Consider the following 18,681-nt stretch of genomic DNA (forward strand, 5'->3'; position numbering starts at 1 on the left):
TACTGTAAAAGTAACGTGTGAATGAAAAGGAAATGTGTGTATATGGCCTGAAGTATATGGATTAATACTATATTGATATTTCTGTTGAAAATTTATTTTGCTGACACAAAACTGCTAATCTGTCATGTGAATTCAGCAGGTTGGTGGACGAGCCTGTATCATGACATCATGGGTCCTGTTATTAAGGATTTCAAAAGATGAAACAAATGATGGAGTAATAACTTGTTGAACACCTTGCCGTGTGGTGTGTGTGGGGGGGGGGGGGGGGGGGGTATATGTGTGTGTGTGTGTGTGTGTGTGCGTGCGCACGTGCAGTAAGAACAATCCAAAAAAAGGACACAAGCTGATACAGAAAAGACACTTGCAAAAACATGTTTTATTATTTAAATAGAATTGATTTATGCAAACATTTCCTCTACACCTTTACAGGCTCTTTAATGTATAAAAACACATTCTTAAAAAATTACACTTCAAATGCTTTAGTGTTTTTCTAAAGGATCCATTTACTTTATTTCAACGCTGCAGATTAAATGTTAAAAAAAACTCATTATTGCTGAAATGGAGATGCTTAGAATTCAAACTATAAAGTTAAACCGGGAATCCACTCGTGACTTCTGGGGAAAAAAATCTGTGAGGAAGAAAAGCTGATTTTCTTGCATCTCGCAGACAGAACAAGACAATTGAGACAGAAAATGAGACGGTGTGAAGACTAGAGACAAGATGTGCGCTGAAGTTAAAAAGGATGTTAAAGTTCATCAACTATAAATGAAAATAAAACATGTAAATGGAACACACACACACACACACACACACACGCTCATCCTTGTATCTGTACATGACGATAAATAGAGATGCCTTCATCTGCTGTAAAAACAATTTAAAAGTGATGTTTTTAGTATAGTGGCCGAACTTACAGTCACCATGTGCATCTGCTGGGTTCCTGTAGTTTTTGTGTCCTGTTTATTTAAGCTCATTGTTAAACGGACGGCCAAATCTGTGTGACGCATCAGTGCATCAGTAACTGAAAGCCACAACCTTGTGCTTAAAATGTAACTATGTCACATTAAAATAATGTATCCACACCAATCAGTCTTAATGTGATGCCCATTAGCAGCATGTGGAAGGAAACGCCGTACGGCCGTCACTCAGATGTGATGTGTGCTTGTCACAGCTGAGAAAAACATGACTGACAGAAAATTACAAAAAGGCAGGACGTGACCTGGACTAAAACATCGAGAAACATTATTTCTAACCCTTTAGATCATTTTGAAACAGAAAATTCAAGCACATACACAAACCTTTATTTAAAAAAAGTAATTTGTGAATGTGTGTGTGTGTGTGTGTGTGTGTGTGTGTGTGTGTGTGTGTGTGTGTGTGTGTGTGTGTGTGTGTTTCCAGAAGAAACCTGAAGAATAATTCTTGTTAATATTTACACACATTGTTTCACTTCCTCGGGGGCTTAAATGAATAAAACCGAGCTAAATGTCTGACACTTAAACGTGTGTTTGACCTCATGTGGAACAGAAAACACCAAGTGGTGGTTCAGGTCTCAAAGGTCGCCCCTGTAAACGATGCTGCGGTCAGCGCTGCAGTTCAACCAGGCTCTCGTCTGAACACCTGACTTTGTGATAGTCAACACAATGTCAAATGACTCATGCCGTTGTTTTAATGGTGAGCATGACACGAAAGAGATATCCGCTACATGGCTCTGACGTAGGCCGAGTTCTCCATGTTTCGCTCCTCCTAATAGATGCATGTTGTTGTTATTGTTGTTGGTGCTGCTTAGAACCTCTACTCTTAGTTGTCATTATAGAAATATTTGGTGTGAGAAACAATATTGCGACAGAAGAAGAAAAAAGAAAATAAGGAAGGCGAGGAAGAAGTTAAAAGAAAAGGAGATATACGATGCAACAAAAATGATCTTTCATCATTCGAGCAATGGGATGAAATGAAGGTTTACTTCTCTTTTATTGTCTTTCCCAGTTGCAGCCTGCACGGGCTGACCTCGTCGTACGGGTGGCCGCTCCTGCTGTCTCTGCAATCTAAAGAGGGAAAAAAAGCATATGCAAAAACAATAAAACAAAAAATAGAAACGAGAGGGGGGGGACAAGCACTGACAAATTAATCCTTTCACTGGAAAACAAATATTTCTGACACATGTTTAGTTGATTCAGAAGAGTATATAAACGGAGAAAGGGTGTGTTTGGAGCTGTTATTTACTGGGGTTTCTCATAGTCCTATTTGCCACCTGTGAGACTTTAAAGCTCACATTTTGGGTGCGTATCACTATGATGTGGATGATGTAGATAAATGTTTTAATGCCTCAAAGCAAACCCCCAGTGATGGTATGCCTCCTCCCTGATGGGTGGCTACCTGTCAAATGTTCACCTCTGGATCCCAGATGTTTACTCAGCAGAAATTCAAGAATCAAAACAGTTTGCGAATCAACAGCTTTCTCTGCGTCTTTACCTGCTAACTTGGACCAAAACAAAACATTTTCAAACCAAATAGGCTTTTGAGGGGAGGCCATTCCTCATTTATTCGTATTTTAAACGTATTTATTCAGATCAGAACACACGCACAAACAATTATGGACAGCTTTGGTGCGTTCAGGGAGGCAGGACGACGCTGCTCATTATGTGTCACAACTGGAATGGCAGGTAAGTACTATTTCAGCTCATTTAAGGGTGTGACATCATGCCGTGTGTGTGTGTGTGTGTGTGTGTGTATGTGTGTGTGTGTGTGTGTGTTTGCGTGCGTGTTGAAGGCACACTTGAGCACCCGTGGCAGCCCCAGGCAAACAGGATCGATGCTCACATCCTCCACAAATGCTTTTTGGGGTAAGGGCTTCCCGCACTCGTGTATACACAGCAAGCCCAGACCGCAAAAAGATTCGTGACGGACAACTTCCAGCTGCCCCCAACAACAGTCCACATCCCACTCCGGTCCGCAGCCTCGTCCTCACAGAGATGTGCACTAAGAGCGCGCTGCGCGCATGTTGTGTGACTTGTTGGTGCTGGAACGCCTCTGGACTGCCATCGCCGTGCAGCAGCACGCAGGCTTGTTGTTAAAAAAGAGCGGCGGCGAGGAGAGGCGGCATCTCAGTGCCGTTACGGACTTTAACACGCAGCAGAGGGATGGCTGCGCGGTCATTGGACGGGCTGAGTCTCCGTCTGCCAATAGCGGCACAGAGGAAGACGGCACTTAAGCAGGAGGTTAAAGCACCTGACAGTTTCGCCACATCCCCACCACATTCATCCGTCCGGGTGCGCCGTAAACGCACCATCTCCGAAGCGCGCGCCACCTCCAGTTTCCTAATCTTCTCGTGCCGCCGAGTTTCTCCGAGATTCTTGTGTTTTCAAACGGTTGAACGTGGTTTCTTCCAAGTGCCGAAGCAGCGGCCCCACCCTCGCTGCGTTTTCATTGGACCGTGCAGCCTTTCAGTCGTGGACGCGTCTCTCCATCCGGTCACGATTCCCCCCATCTGTCTCGAGCGCACCGGAGCCAGACGCCACTGACGCAGCACGCGCCTTACTCACTTTTAGCAGTCACGACTCGAGACGCCTCGCGCACAAAAGCGGAAAAAAGCACAACAACGTCTGCAAACAGAGTCGGGACCGACGGCAGAGCTAATAATGAACCAAAAATAAGTCAAACACACGTCTAGAATGTATGAACATTAAAAAAGCACGATGACACGAAAAAGCCCGGGCGATTGTCTTTTTTTGTCGAAAGCTGGTGCGTTAAAGTTTTTAGAAACGGGCATGGTGACATTGAAAAGACTTCAGCACCACCGCCAGTGGACAGCTCCATGCCGGCGCCATCCCCAACTCCTCTAAATCCCAGTAACAACAGCTCCTTTATTGGGAGAACCCACCAGACACGCCACCCTTTCCAGAAGAACTGAGGGTGATTCCCTGCGAACACCAGGCTGCGGAGATCCGCACAAAACACCCGTTGCTTTCATCCTATTCAGCCTCAACAACCCAGTCTGCACAGACCCCGGTGTGAAATAACAACAAAAAGAAGAAGAAACGCATGTTCATGCGGATACAGAATCTTGATCATTCAGACATCTATTTGCAGCTAGAGAGTTAAACACTACTCACCCGTGTGTGGCCGCGGAGCGTCCTTTCAATAAAATTGCCAGGGAAGGACGAAAAAAAACAAGAGATGGACAAAAAAGCTGGTTTCGGAATCAAAAATGTGCTCTGGCTTTTGTCGCCTCTTCAAACTGTGCACACACTGTACTCTTGAATGGTGTGCCTTTTATAGGAGTGATGCCCCCTATCTATTTCTGGATCACGATCCAACCCCGTTTCTATTTTTAGACTCGCGCGTGATGAAAAAAGAAAAGCTCGCAGAGGTTCCTTGGAGGAATTTCGAGCGTGCATCGTTTGAGAGCTCCCGCTGTACCCCCCCCTCCCCGCCGCCGCCCACTCCCCAATCACCCTCCACCCCTCCTTGCACGACAGTCGCGCGTGCACCATCATCTCGCAAAAAAAAAAAAAAAGATCCCGCACGACGGTAACCGAACCGAATCCTGCACACAGTTGGCTTCCGTTTACTTCTATATTCATCTGCTCAAAATCTCCACCCTGTCAAATCGGAGGAGAGGGGCTAAAAATGTGCCCGCCAGCGTGTCATCCTGCAGCCCCGATGGCACATGACCTCATGTGCATTTAAAACCCCATCACCACAAAGAGCCCTCCTGCTCATGGGGGTTGCGTCAGTCACCATTGACGTCAGGTGGAGAATCTCCCGCTCTGAATGTGGAATGCAGGACCCTCCATTTACCTTCGCTGGGGCTTAGGAGGCAGCTGCTGAAGCCTCCTCACAAAGCACGCCATGTCCGAGGATAATGCAGAAGGTGCAGCCCCTTCCCCCAATAACAAAAGCCTATTGTTGGCTGGTCGCAGTCGGTACCCTTTTCATGTTTCCCACAGTTAATGAGGGACTTTCCTAGAAACAAAATGGAGAGCTTCACCCTCCGTGGTGGTAAACATCAAACGTCCAGGCCTTACAGGGCCTGGCGGATGCTTCAAATGGCTCCAGGTTGGATGTCATCCTCCTGGAGACCCTCAGGTGGCCCCTGGCATGATGATGCAGTGTCACACACGGTGAGGAAAGCAGAGGGTTGATTACAGGCTGCAGGTCTCAGTCCTGCACGCTCTCTCTGCACAGGGCAGAATGCTGAAACGCGTAGTAACGGAGCGCCGCTTGGCCGACCGATGTTGCTATTTTTAACTCGCACACTCAACATGCCTGGCGCTGCGGGTTTCTCTGCTCAGGGTTGACTACTACTGTACGAGAGGCACAACGCCACTGCACAGCTTCCAGGAGCAGAACGCGGATGGCAGATGGAGGAAACGCAACCCTCTTAAGGTTCAGGGATGTTTTAAGATGAATGCGGCTCTTTGTTCTCGAACGAGCCTCAACTGGAGGTTTTAATGCTGCGACCTGTCGGATTTTTCAGACGAATTAGCCCCTTCATGTGTCCCTATATCAGCCACGCTTCTGTTGTTCTCATTTACACCCTGGGTCACTTTATGCCACTAAATCTCATGAAAACTCTGCCATGTTTCTCCCCAAGTTCCTTCAGGTCCTTCACGGACGCCTCGGGACTTTTAAACCATTTGATTTACCATGAGTAGAGAGGCGACACCACTTACTCTGCTGCATGCGACTTTCTGTTTCTGCCAGCTTGTCTGACGTCCACCTTTCGGCATATTCTTGTTGGATTCCACTGTCAGTTGGGCAAACGTGGCTTCATTCAAAGCTGGTTTTCCTCCTGTTCAGAGGACGTGTGATGGAGCTGTCCTTGGTACCACTACCTCTCCAGCTGATGGAAATGCTCTTGAGGTTACACCGAGTTTATGAATGGCACAAAGATAGTACAGAAGACTGAAAATGGCTCCTCACTGCCAGGCTCTCATACCCTAAAGTCAGCGGTGATGTCATTGCTGGGGATATTTTGGGTCTACCTCTTTCACCAGGGCGTGCGCCTCTCCTCTCTGCTTCCTGCTGTATAAGTGGGAACTGATATTTAGACACAAAAATGAGTGGACAGGTCTCACATCTGGGATTTTCTTTCTCCCCATTTCCTGCGATTGCTGAAATCACGCCGCATTTCGCACGTCCCGCCTCGCGCTCGCTGCGACGCAACAGTCTGACATCACCACCAAAACACGGCAACGCGCGTCGACCGCTCCAGCCGCCATTCTCCCTCTTTTCATGCCAGGGTAGGAAACTCACTATTATTATGTAATATCTTGCAGCAGCATCCATTCAGTGTTACTATATTCAACAGCACTGAGCCAAATATATCCACACATGCACGCACGCACACACACGGCGAGATGCTGTAACAAAGTTCAGCGTGAATCCGGGCATCAAAAGTTTGGCATCGCAACAGAAGAGACCCTTCAAGTAACTTCCAAAATGTCCTCTTTTTTTTCACATGCATCAAACAGACAGTGGAGAAAGGGTGGAGGGGGGGGGGGGGGGGGGAGAAAAGAATGAATCCAACTTGTGACATTTCAGATATGCCCATAGATTAGGCATTACGCAACAGCCCTGTCAACGTGCAGCCGCGGCAGTGAAAGCACGAGCGCGTTTGGCTTTCCATTCATGCATTTCCTGCATGCGGGCCGAGGATGCTGGCGTGCAGTTGCATTAAAGATGGAGTTGACGTCGCATCCCTGCAATAATGGGACCACGCTGCCTCAGCTGCAGCAGCCTTAACAAAGGAATCTCAATGAGTGTACTATCACTCTGGAAATACTCAATGGGTACAGAGCCCCCCCCCCCCACACACACACACACTCTCAATGCAGTGTCTCTGTGGTGTGCCAACTCACATGACTATTACATAACAGGGCTCCTACTCCCAGGCCTAACGCCCCTGACGATTCCATGCACGCTCTGCTGCACATGAGCTATTAATACACTGCACCCAAGACGGGGCTGGTCAAAAATACCACTCCAGTCAATTATTCATTGAGAAACACACCAAAAGAGAGAGGGGAGAACAGGTTCAGCTGCACAGGAATAGACTGAAGGAACCAACATCAACTGAGGTTCTTAAACAATGCGAAGATGTTGCTGCTGATCCTGAGGAAAAGGGACGGCGCGCGAGCTGCTGCTGCGGCTGCTGCAGACCTGCGCGAGTATTTATAGGACTCTGCATACACTTCAGATCCTCTGCAACCATCTTGTTCCTTTACAGGATTCTAAAAATAGCTGGCTGCTCGGTGCATGTGCCATTTTTAGTTCTTGCAACTAAAAAAAAGGGGGAAAAAAGGAGTGGGGGGAGCAGAGGGTGGTGGCTTCATGGGGATATGCACGCTGTCCTGTGAATGGACACAGTGTTCTTCGTTTGTTCCAAGACGTTCCAAGCTGGCAGGGTGACGTCTTAAACCAAAGAAATGGTGGAACCACAGTGTCCAATGTTTGATGCAAACTGTCTCAAGGTAAAGCTCTGGCGGGGACAAAGGTTTTTGTCTCAAAATTCATCGCATCAGATCAGAAATCTTAAGTTATAAACTGCATTCCACGATGTTTGTTCCTAGCTCTCAGCAGATATATTTGACCAATCTGTATAAAACCTAAAATGAAAACCTTGGAAAAAAAGAATTCCTCTGAAATTTGTCATCATCATTTCTAAAAAGTACCCAAAAATATTTTAGGCTTGACATTAATCAGGGGGAGTAGCGCCCTCTTGATGGCAATTTAGCTATAAAAGTAATCAGGATTCGATATTTTGGCTGATCCTATGAGTCTCCTTCTCCTGTTAATGAAGAGCGGACACAGAGTTGATGTGATAAATCCACACACTGCCTTTAATACTGTACATCGATTACAGAACCGCATTAAATCTCTGCCGCCTTATTGTCGCTAAAATGTGGCAAAAGACAAATTCCTGCCTCATCAGCAACACCTTCCCAGCACAAGCAAACGTTATAGGACTTGTCTTTAGAACCTAAAGGACATTGGCTCAGTCTGTAGCTTCCACATAAACATGGATGAGACAGAAAGTGCAGAGAAAAGTGCAGAGTTTTCGTCCATATGATCAAGCAGCAGAGGTGAATGTATGTACTTTTGAATTTTAATTCTGTTATTTCCAGTTTAGGAATATGAAAGGAAAGACATCTCAAAATTCCAATGTTTGGCATGTGGCGCCACCTGCTGGCCACAGTTTATCATGCTTCACGACCTCCTTGTCTCTGTACCAAGATACTAAATGTAGAAACGAAAGTAGCAACAACCAAAATCAAAATACTGCAGGATAAAAAGGGTTAAATAGAAACTTTAGGTATTCAATTAAATTACCCCCCCAAACCCCCTTTAAAATATGAGTTTCTTAACCTAATTGCGAGGCAATGGAAATTCCCACGGTTTACAAATAGATGTTGGGCTCTTTATCTACAGCTGTACTTTGACATTTATATGAAGAGTTTGGATGAGACAGCGGAAGAGTCATTTTTCCTTTAGCCTGAAAAGGCCTCCTAAAACTCTTCACGCTTTATCTAATGCGTATGATTATGGGATACTCCTGGGGCCCGGCTGGATGGTGCTTTAGGGCTGGCGGCGGTCTCTCTTGGTGAGCAGGTAACACTGGATGGTTCTCAGTCGATCTTTAGCTGGTGCAAACTCTGGCTGCAGCTTCAGGGTTGATTCGTACCAGCGCATCGCCTTTTCAAACTCCTCCTAATGACCAGAGACGCAAACACAATCTGGTGTATCACGGGCACGATGTGCTGCCACGAGAACGGGGAATGGGAACAAAAGCTAGAGTAAAACGGCTGAATTACCATGGTTACATAGACGTTGGCGAGGGTAAAGTGGTTCACGACAAAGTGCGGTGCAATTTCCACTGCCATGCGGGCGACCGTGAGAGCATCTTCCCAAAGTCGGGCATTCTGGAAGATGTTAGCCAGACTGATGAGGGGCACATCCTGCGGGCACCAAGAAAAACGCTCACGATTAATGTTGTTTTAACAAACATAGCAGAGTAACGACTGTTGAGCCACTCGCCTTCATCCGATGGGGGGCATAGTTAAGGGCCTGCCGCAGGCAGTCGATGGCTCTCTTTCCTTGACCTTTGACCCTCCAGTAGAGTGCAGCCATGCTGGATAAGACCCAAGAAGTCTGATTCTAGTTCAGAGACCAGAAAAAGGAGGACACAGAGAGCAAGGGAAGCAACACTTTTATTCTGCAGGTCCGCATTGACAGTAGATCGGAGAGGAGGAGAGCAGCCTTACCTTCTCCAGGACTTTGGCGATGCGCGTGCCGACCTGTTCAAAAGACTGAGGGGAGAACTTATCTTTGCCGAGGTTCTGCAGAACCTGGGAGGAAGAGACATTGAGCACTGCTATGATGTTTCTTCATTGTTGAGAATAAGACTATTTCAAAGAGAGTCATTATTTCTCTACCTCACGGAGCTGACTCTCTCCGGTGTAGTGGATGGCGGCACGGTTGGCCACTCCTGACAGGTGGTCCAGGGTGTGCATACTGGCAGCCAGGTTGGCGTTGCATAAAGGTTCTGCAGCCGGTTCCTGAAGTGGAGTGGCGAAATCAATGTGCTCTGTGATACTAAAAAGACAAAAAACACCTATTTAGCTCACTTTGGCATTTTGAACAGGTTCTCTTCGAGCAAAAGGGATGTAAACATCTGGATTTACTCTGATTAAATAACAAGACAGCCAAATCGGAAAGTGCTTACTCAATGTTTTTAGCAGAAACAGCCAGCCAGGTGCTGGCCACAGTGGTGAGGTCTACCCTTCGCGTTCGCTGGCACTCCTCTGGTCCCGGCCAGCCAAGACTTGTGTAATCCCTCCAGCGACCTGCTCAAAGGAACAGGAGAACACAAACATCCATCTCACTTCTCAAGAGTCCATCGACTCTGCGTCTGAGTTCCGGCGCTCGCGCTGCTTTGACTGAACACATGAAAGTAACTAAAGAAATCACAATGAGGCTTCAGGCGGTACCTGAAGGGCCAGGTGATGGGATGGTCGGCCCACTTATCTCCAAGATAGAGTGAGCTCCAGGTATCTGCTCCCTGTTCGGGCCGTCGTCAGAGATGGCCACACTCTCAATGCCATCTGCTTTTGCCTTCCTGACCCGCTTCACCTGAAACGTGATCTAATAACCAGCAACAAAGAGAACTTTTGCTCTGTTTCACTTCAGGCTAAATTTTACAAACTCCTGAGAAGAGGCAGGTCTCCTTACCCATTCAGCTCCTTCATCATCTTCACAGTTTCCAAAGCAGGGTCCACCTCCTGCACGCGCACCCATGACGCGGTCGTTCTTCAGCACCCGGATGCCTTGGAGGTCGCCTCGTTTTCCCCCAGCGTCCAGTGCTCCCTCAAAAGCCCCCATTAATTCTTCTCTCAGTTGCCAGTCGTCCTCTCCTCCCAACTTGCTGGCGATCTTTTCTGACTCTGAGGAAGGAGAAGAGGACTGCTGCGGTCCTCCTGCCTCGCCCGACCCGTTACTGTCCACGATAACCTCTGTGGAGAAGAGAGATCCCAGACAGCATCAGCAACCGGTGCATCACCAAACAGAGGACTCAAGTCTAAATTTGAAGGTTTGCAAGAAAGAAAAGGAGCTACACCAGAACGGCAACACAACACTGACGCAAAAGTCGTCTTACTCTCAAAAAGCAACGAGTCCTCGACAGCAGAGATGGACGGTGGCTCCTGCCTGTCATCGCTGCCCTCCCATTCCTCCAGCTGAATGCCGAGCTCGTCCTCAGCCATACAAGCAGCACCCTCTGGATCGATACAAATCAAATCTGTGTTATTTGAACCTTGCTATTACTGCAAACCTGAAAACAATCCCACAAAACTACCTTGGATCACAAACAATTGTGGAAACAGTTCAATAAATGAATGTAAATACAACCCTGTCATTTTAAACACTAAACTACTGTCATGCGGACCTTTTCTGTGCTGTTTATTTGCTGTTTGAATGAGCAAACATGTTTTTTTCAGCTTCTCTTTGCTGACTCAACTCACCATCTCATTTGCTTTTGGCAAAGCTCTGTGGTTTCAATGTGACATTAGATATGTGTGCGCAACAGATACATTTGGACAGTAAAAACATTCCCTACAGCACTGCCAAAATGTTTCCACTGTCCTCCATGTCCCTTTCTACAGTTCTACTGCTATTTTTCTCTGTCGTATGGAGGCTAGTCCACGGCATTGAGCATGGATATAATATTGGGCTGCCATATTTCAACCAAGATCCTGAATTTTACGTCTATCACAGGACGGCTCATTCAAAAAGAAGCATTTTGTTTAGGGAACACGTGTTTGTCAAGTGCTTTTCCCAACTTGTGTGCTTGGCATTTCTTATGGCAGCAATATTTAGCTTTGCAGAGTAAAAATATAGACTGTTCTAAATTTGGCATCAGCTATTTTCTGCAGCCTAAATTATTAAATGGCAAAAATTCTCCACTTCAAAGCACTTCTCGCTTCATTCCCCCCGGAAAGAATAAAGAAGAGACTGCAGTCACAACAGGCAGCGTCGTTTCTCACACTGACTTTTACAGCTTCACTCTGCTGCTCCTTAAAGAGACAAAGGGGGGCACAAACTATGATCACCAAAACTACTTGGTGACATTTCAAAGTATATTAATTTGGTGCTTTTCATAAAAAGGAAAGGTGGCCGTATTTTTAAAAAGAAATCTTAATTCTGAGGACGCTGCACTGTCTTTAACTGAAAGATAAGCCAACAATGCAACTACACTATGAGCATATCACTTTAAATAGTTAAATTCTAATGAAAAATCATGTTTATCATGTTTGTGAACGGCTTGTGCACTTACGTGGGCAGGGCTGTCTCTGTGAGAGATTGTAAAGGAAGGGGTAGAACTGCAGACACCGCAACAAAGGAAGGCTGGCACGACACTGTTCGCAGCCAGCCAGCGATGAGAAAGAAAAGGAAGAGGAAAGTGCCGTCGTCAGGATGTGACGGAACAAGGCCACAGCACCTGTCACATTGCCTTGAGCCAAGTGCACGCTCACCAAACTAAAGAGGGTGTGGGGCTGATGGAAGGAAACAAACAAGTGGTAAGCACATAAACATATCAGACCTGGAAATGGCGATTCCGGATTCCAACCCTATTTCTGCTGCTAATAGCGTAACGCAGCCCACTGTACCACTGTGACTGTACCTCTGTTGCGTTTAGGGACAGTGCTTGCTCCAGAAGTGTTTGTGCATGGGCTGTCAGGCCGTAGTGCATCAGCAGGTTAGCTGCATTGTTAAGAGACAAGTGGCGATTGGAAGGAGGGGACGAGCTCAGCGCCTGGCGCAGACACTGCAGGGCTCGGCTGCCGTTGCCTTTGGCCCGCCAGAAAAGAGCAGCCTCATTGTGGACCTGCCAGCGTGGTACAGCAGCCTGGAGACACATGCATGTTCTTTGGTTAAAATCAATTCTTAGTAGTAACAATGAGACATGATCCAATTTTAGTCAAGAAAATAGAATCAAGACCTTTAACATTTGCTCAACTGTTGCAATCTATCTATACATGGATTCTCTCTTCATTCCAATGAACACCAGTGATTCAAGCAGCAGACAATTTCTACTACTATCTGAGCGATCCATGGTCCATACGACTCTAGAAACCAACGTCCATCAGATCTAAACTATATTGACAGCGCTAGTGTAAAAGCTCTTCTTACCTGTTTCATAGCTTGAGCTATTCTAGAGCCGACCTGCTCCAGCGACCATCCTCCGCTACGCGACTTCAGGATCTACAATTACAGAAACGGTTCAGTCAGGCAACTTTGGATTAGATTTAATAACTTTATTAAGCACAATTATTTGGAATACTGGTACAGCATCAATAATTGAGTATCACTGAAGGAGGTTTAGCATCAGGCTCTGGCTCAATGTATTTGTTTCCTGAGAATGATCTGCTTATACAATATGGGGAATGAAAAACAGACATCACTGGGGACCATAGAAACAGAGCCCACAGGAGAATTCTGGAGAGGTGGTGGGATTGAACTCCAAGCAACACAGAGCAATCAAGAATAACCAGGTAAAACCGGGGGGTTAAATAGGCCATCCTAATCTGTGGAGGAGAGCATGTGGCGCATCAGCTGGTCAGATTTTGTGCAGCTTTGAGTTGTCTGCCTGAACCAGCTCCACGGACTTCCCATCATTAATGATTTGATATTCTCCCCAATGCTCACACATACAGACAAATGTGTCAGTTAAAGTCGCAATAATTCAGTTCAATTCAATATTTTTTTCACAATTTCTTCACGGTGTCGCATAACAATTTAAGTCAGATACCTGGAAGGCGAAGGGATCTGGCAGCTCCTTTTCTTCCAAAGGCCAATCTAGCGAGGCTGGCAGAAGGGTTGGATAAGTCTGGGTGTTGGGACCACAGTCGGGAACATCTAGTGTCTGAGGAGGACTGCTGGCTCCATACAGGACAGTCGACACAGGACTGAATATAGGCAAAGATAAACCACTCAGATGATTCTGCTTTGGCAAATCTTAGAACAGACAGATGCTCACAGAGGCATCGCTTTTGTCTCAACACGCTGGTATATGCTCCTTCTACAACATGCCAAGTGCAACCTGTCCACAAAAAGAGACCATGTACCCAAAGAACACACACAGTCAAGAGTTGTGTATTGACCTGAGGCCCTGTGTTTCAGGAGGAAGGTAGTAGGTTGGCAGCAGGTGAGCAGTAGGAACGCTCGAATACTCAAGAGCACAGTCGCTCCTCTGAGGCCACAGCATCCTCTGGATTTCCTAAAGCAGAAATGCACATTCTGCTGTCAAACGACCGCTTTGACATTGCTGTCAAGCTACCATGATTACCGTTACTGTTGTACAATACTATGCAAATACAGTAAATACAAACCTGAAAAGTCACAGTTCTACAAAGCCCACAAGCATGATTATGGGTGAGCAAAATGAATAGTACGGACTATTAATCACCGAGTAGGATTAGGACTTTGTAATGATGCAGCAGAGCTTCTACAGTGCTTGAATGTTTGATTGTGAGTTGGCCTGAAATTTGATCAGTGTGCAGTAACACAGCACAGGCATTATTTGACCTTTGGATCAGTTATAAAAGCAAAAAGTGTAACATTTAAAACAGAATCCCATCTTGCCTTTGTGTATTGTTGGTTGCCCCAGAGAGCTGCAGCAGGGTCTTGGTCTCCAGCCACAGAAGGATGGACCTGGGGACTCGGTGTCGACTGGTTTGCATTTCGTTCTGACACAAGTGCCACGCTGGGTGCCACAGACACATCCTCTCCAAACTACGAACAAAAAAAATACAGGGAGTCAAGAAACAAACGTGCTCACCCCATTTGCCCAAAACACCTCCACTAGAATCTAAACAGGAACAAAAAGCGGTAGAGCGAGTGTTTTGCAACCTGGCTGTCAATTACCTGTCTCATACTTAAAGTATCTTAATGCTCACTTGGACATAGTGGACCTGTTCAAACAGATCACCACGGTGATAGCGCACAGGAAGGTCAAAGGGGCAGTAGAGGCTACGCTGCTGCTGACCCAGGAGGCACATCTGATGGTTCCCTAAAGCAGCAAACAGGAGAACAAAAGTGTCTTTCTATGTTGCACATGCAAAATGAAACTTTAACCTACGAAAAATTATAGGAAAATGCCACTTCTGCAAATTCCCTGAGGAGTTACACATTGCAACACCATAAACTGCCAAAAACATAGAAACAAATTACCTCCACTACTACTCTGGGTTTTCAGAAATAATATAGGCTAAAAAGGTGCAGCAAATTCACTCCAAGCTGCACTATGTGAATCTCATGCATGCTCTTTTGGATGTTTCTCATGCACTTTCTCATGCTGGGTTGAAATCCAACTCAATGGTAAAATGCTGCCTTACCCAGCTGGGCTTCTTTGGCCATCTGGGTTTCGTGGATAATATTGCGAAGTATCTGCTCTTCCTGAAGCAGCTTGTACTTGTCCAGGGTCTCCTGCTGGTGGAGGTAGTGATCGTGCTGCTTCTGGTACTCTTTTAGCTCATTCAGAGTCCGCTGCAGAGACCTACATGGATGACGAAAACAACAGGATGAAAATGCAGCCAAGTCAACAACAGTCAACCTTCAGCTACAACAGTGATAAACCAGAGAACATGTGAAAAAAGTCTTTTTACCCCTCCCTCATGTATGAATGCTTGCCCACCTGTGTTGAGCTTCCAGACGCTGCTCCAGTTTTTGCTGACACAGCACAGCATGTTTCCTCCTGAGTGCCTGCTCAAAGCCTGGCTGGGCCTGCAGTGCCTGCTCATAACACAGCACCGAATGGTTGTACTCCCCAAGCATCTAGTCAGACAGTGGCAAAGCAGAAATAGTTGATTAAACACAGCCTGTCTCAATTATCCTTTACTACAAAACTCCGCCACAGCTAAGGGTTAACCCGGGTTTTTTCTGTCATCCGACCACAAATCTGAGCTGCAGTGTTTTCGACTCACAGCATAAATGTTTCCTAAAGTGTAGTGACTAGTAAACAGGTCTGAGGTGAGGTCCAGGGCGGCGTGGGCAAGAATAGCAGCATCAGCAGAGAAGTGGGCACGGTGCAGGATGTTGGCCATGTTGACCAGGGCTACGTCCTTCTGCTTTCTGCGTGAGGGGGGGAAACCACCAAGCATGAGAATGCAGACACCTGCGACGGGCCTCGCACACTATAGCGTATACACACACACACACACTAATGCTGCGGCTCTCAACAAGCCGACTTTACCTTGGAGAGAAATGCAGAGCACGCACCACACAGTCCACCGCTTTCTGGGGCTCATTTTTCATTCTCCAGTAAAATGAGGCCATGTTGTACAACACCCAGGATGATGAGTTCTGCAACACAAAGTGAAAATAATTCCATTTGCTAAATTAAACAGATAGTCTGATGAAATTTGCCAATGGAATGAAAGTGAAAAATGAACACATTACAAATCAAATGGTGTGAAGAGCTGTGTCTAATATCTGTCTCTGACATTATTTTTAGGCATTTATTTTGTATAAATCCCAAAAAGCCACAGCCGTAGTCCTTCTCTCCCACTCATCGCAGTAACAGTAGTAGTATTTGTGCTGGTGGCTGCTAGTTCAGAGGTCCAGAGACACCAGAGTGACTTTATATCCAAAACAGATTATTTCACCATCACAATGCCTTTGTGGGGTGATAACAAATCATAGTTCTGCTGTAGTGTAGTTTCAGGACAGCTCTTTCATGGTTTGGGACAACCATTTGTAATTTAGGACAATTGTGAAATCATAAAAGGAAACGATGTATTTTCTCTGCTAAGCATTTCACATTATGAGCAGCTCTTACCCTCATTAGCGCTTGATGAATGCGATGGCCCACCTCATCTACACTGTGCCCTAACTTATGAGACAATGAGCTAAAAATGGGATCCTCCTTGGAAAGCACTGGGGAGGTCAGGTTTGCCCTCTCCTGCACTCCCTGGAACAGACAGAAGGGAACGTGTCAGATACCCTGAAGGGAAAATGAAGAACTCATGTTCTCAACTAGCAGCGGTACCAACGAAAACATCTCCAGTGTTGAAGAAGTATGCAAAATTCAAGTGTTTTAGTTAACACATCCAGCTATTTTTAAAGGAGTATGAGTTCTGCTGCTGTACATATATTCAGCCCAAACTATCCAAATTTAAGACAACTGTTATTTGCACATTTTCCTAAGGAGACCCACATGCACCCTCTCCAGGAAGCAACGATTCATTGAATGCTAATGAGGCGACATTATGTCTGAAGGAATGAGTAAACCCAATGTTTTTACTCCTGGTGAGTCAGCAGAAGGCGGAAACATTTTAATATCATAAACAGCCTCGGCTTTCCTTTGAACTGCAGCTGTGTGGAAGAGGTTTGGAAATGAAGGAGAATTTTGCATCAACAATCATTTCCAGCTGCTGGAGTTGATCAGAGTTCATATTCAATGTACCAATGGCAACAAACTATTTTGGTTTAAAAAAATTTACCTTATCCAAACAAACAACAAAGCAATGATATATAATACATATTATTGTTACATATTGCCAATTACTGTATATTATTTTTGGCTATCTGCAAAGTCATCAAAAATGGTTACTCAGTATGTTAATTAGGAAATAACTGATGCGACAAAACGTGTTTTAATCCACCTCATATTAAAAGTATTTAAAGCAGCTTATAGGGAAGGTATTGCCACGAGTGAGTGTTGTTCCGTTCAGAACAATTTTCTCACATTTGTCCTTCACTCACCCTGAGATGCTGGAAAGCATGAATACTGTAAGGTAGGTCAAAGACTTGTGCACAGTCAGGCTTTTCCAGGTCTCGAGGCATAGCTGACCTAGAATCCAGGTAGTCTCCGGGACTGGGGGGAATCCCAAGACATCAAAGGAAAACTTTATCATGGTATAGGGGATAAGCAATCACGACTGATAAAGGTGATAACCTGAATCAATCACTGGTTGCAGAATGTGAAACGTATAAATTATGTAATAAAGTATATATTTGAAATCGGAGTTCTTACATGATGTCTTTGCTTTCCAAGGAAATATAGGTGCCATCATAAAGGTCCAGGTCACCGAGGGGAACTTTGGCCAGGACGCAGTCTGGGTCTTCTTTGTAATGTCTCTGCTCGAGACCCGTGTCTCGATCCTCATTCTCCTCGATGTGAATCTTTTGTGCCACAAGCTGCTTCTGCTCGACAAAGATACACATGCACGAATAAGCCCAGTGAATAAGAAATAGCAGCTTCATGGAAAGCAACGTTAAACCAAAGACAGCAGCGATGCCATGAGGAGGGAAAGGTGACACCAAAATAGCGTTGACACATCGTGGAACACACCTCCAGCTTCTTGAGGTAGTTAACGCGACCATCCTGCCTCATGAAGATAACAACATCATGCGGATGTTTCAGATTCAACGGTGAATGAACCTAAAATTTAAAACAAGAAAATAGTGGTGTGAGAGCCATTACAACGCAGCGTGGTACTGATTCATTCACCGAGCAACGACGTCGAAAACTTCAATCCTAAGCTTTATGAGTCCCTTTATGAGTATGGTGATCGCAATCGGGCTTTCTTTTCAGGCAAAAAGATTAGATTGGTGACAACGTGTAGTAACACAAGCTAACGTTCATAGCGCCCATAATAAGCAGTTTACTCACTGACATTTCCATGTGCTGGAGTCACGTCGACTACAAACACCTTACGATAACGTCACTTTGAGGGTACGTTAAGCTAGCCCGAGCTAATAGATTTGGTCCAACAAATGCTTTAAAGATATATGTACCATTCAGAGCCGCTGCCACCCCACGGAGGTTTTAAATATATAATTCAGACACGCCGTTAAAATGTTAGTAAACCAAGTATGGAAATATTACAGTTTGTTCTGACTGAAATAGCTTTACGTGTTAGCTACCTTACAGGTCAGTGATCAAACTAACGTTAACCATCATACTTGTTGTTGAATTTTCCCATCCTCGGTGACAACCCAGTGGGTGGTCGCTCCTCCAGAATCCACAATAAGTATGCACAGAATGATAAAAAGCTTCCCCTGAAATGACGGTTTTCGTGAGTAGTTCACTCGGCAGGGCATTGACTCTGGACAGTCTCTCCTGAGGTCCGCCATTTTTCTTTCTGAATTTATTTTTGCTGCTCTGTGGCAACCAGTGTCGCC

The 18,681-nt window shown here is 45.6% G+C and overlaps 1 protein-coding gene and 1 long non-coding RNA gene across 2 annotated transcripts; both read right to left on the reverse strand.

The window, feature by feature from the left end:
- Positions 1–356: 356 nt before the first annotated feature.
- LOC130521709 (uncharacterized) lies at positions 357–5,298 on the reverse strand. Its single transcript, XR_008949421.1, has 2 exons — positions 4,106–5,298; positions 357–2,042 (listed from the first exon to the last, which is right to left on the reverse strand). It is a non-coding gene; the product is annotated as an uncharacterized LOC130521709 (long non-coding RNA).
- Positions 5,299–7,814: 2,516 nt separating this feature from the next.
- Positions 7,815–18,665, reverse strand: ttc17 (tetratricopeptide repeat domain 17). The gene is made up of 25 exons (XM_057016163.1): positions 18,463–18,665; positions 17,849–17,938; positions 17,531–17,700; positions 17,260–17,371; positions 16,334–16,465; positions 15,749–15,858; positions 15,480–15,627; positions 15,191–15,330; positions 14,892–15,052; positions 14,454–14,566; positions 14,140–14,289; positions 13,659–13,774; positions 13,307–13,463; positions 12,688–12,759; positions 12,179–12,403; positions 11,831–12,050; positions 10,655–10,774; positions 10,231–10,511; positions 9,990–10,143; positions 9,725–9,845; positions 9,435–9,594; positions 9,264–9,347; positions 9,037–9,156; positions 8,814–8,957; positions 7,815–8,709 (listed from the first exon to the last, which is right to left on the reverse strand). Exons 1-25 carry the CDS (start codon positions 18,631–18,633, stop codon positions 8,578–8,580), a joined length of 3,603 nt encoding a protein of 1,200 aa, XP_056872143.1. The 5' UTR covers positions 18,634–18,665; the 3' UTR covers positions 7,815–8,577.
- Positions 18,666–18,681: the final 16 nt, after the last annotated feature.

This window comes from Takifugu flavidus, chromosome 2, assembly GCF_003711565.1.
Source record: "Takifugu flavidus isolate HTHZ2018 chromosome 2, ASM371156v2, whole genome shotgun sequence".
Classification (NCBI taxonomy): domain Eukaryota; kingdom Metazoa; phylum Chordata; class Actinopteri; order Tetraodontiformes; family Tetraodontidae; genus Takifugu; species Takifugu flavidus.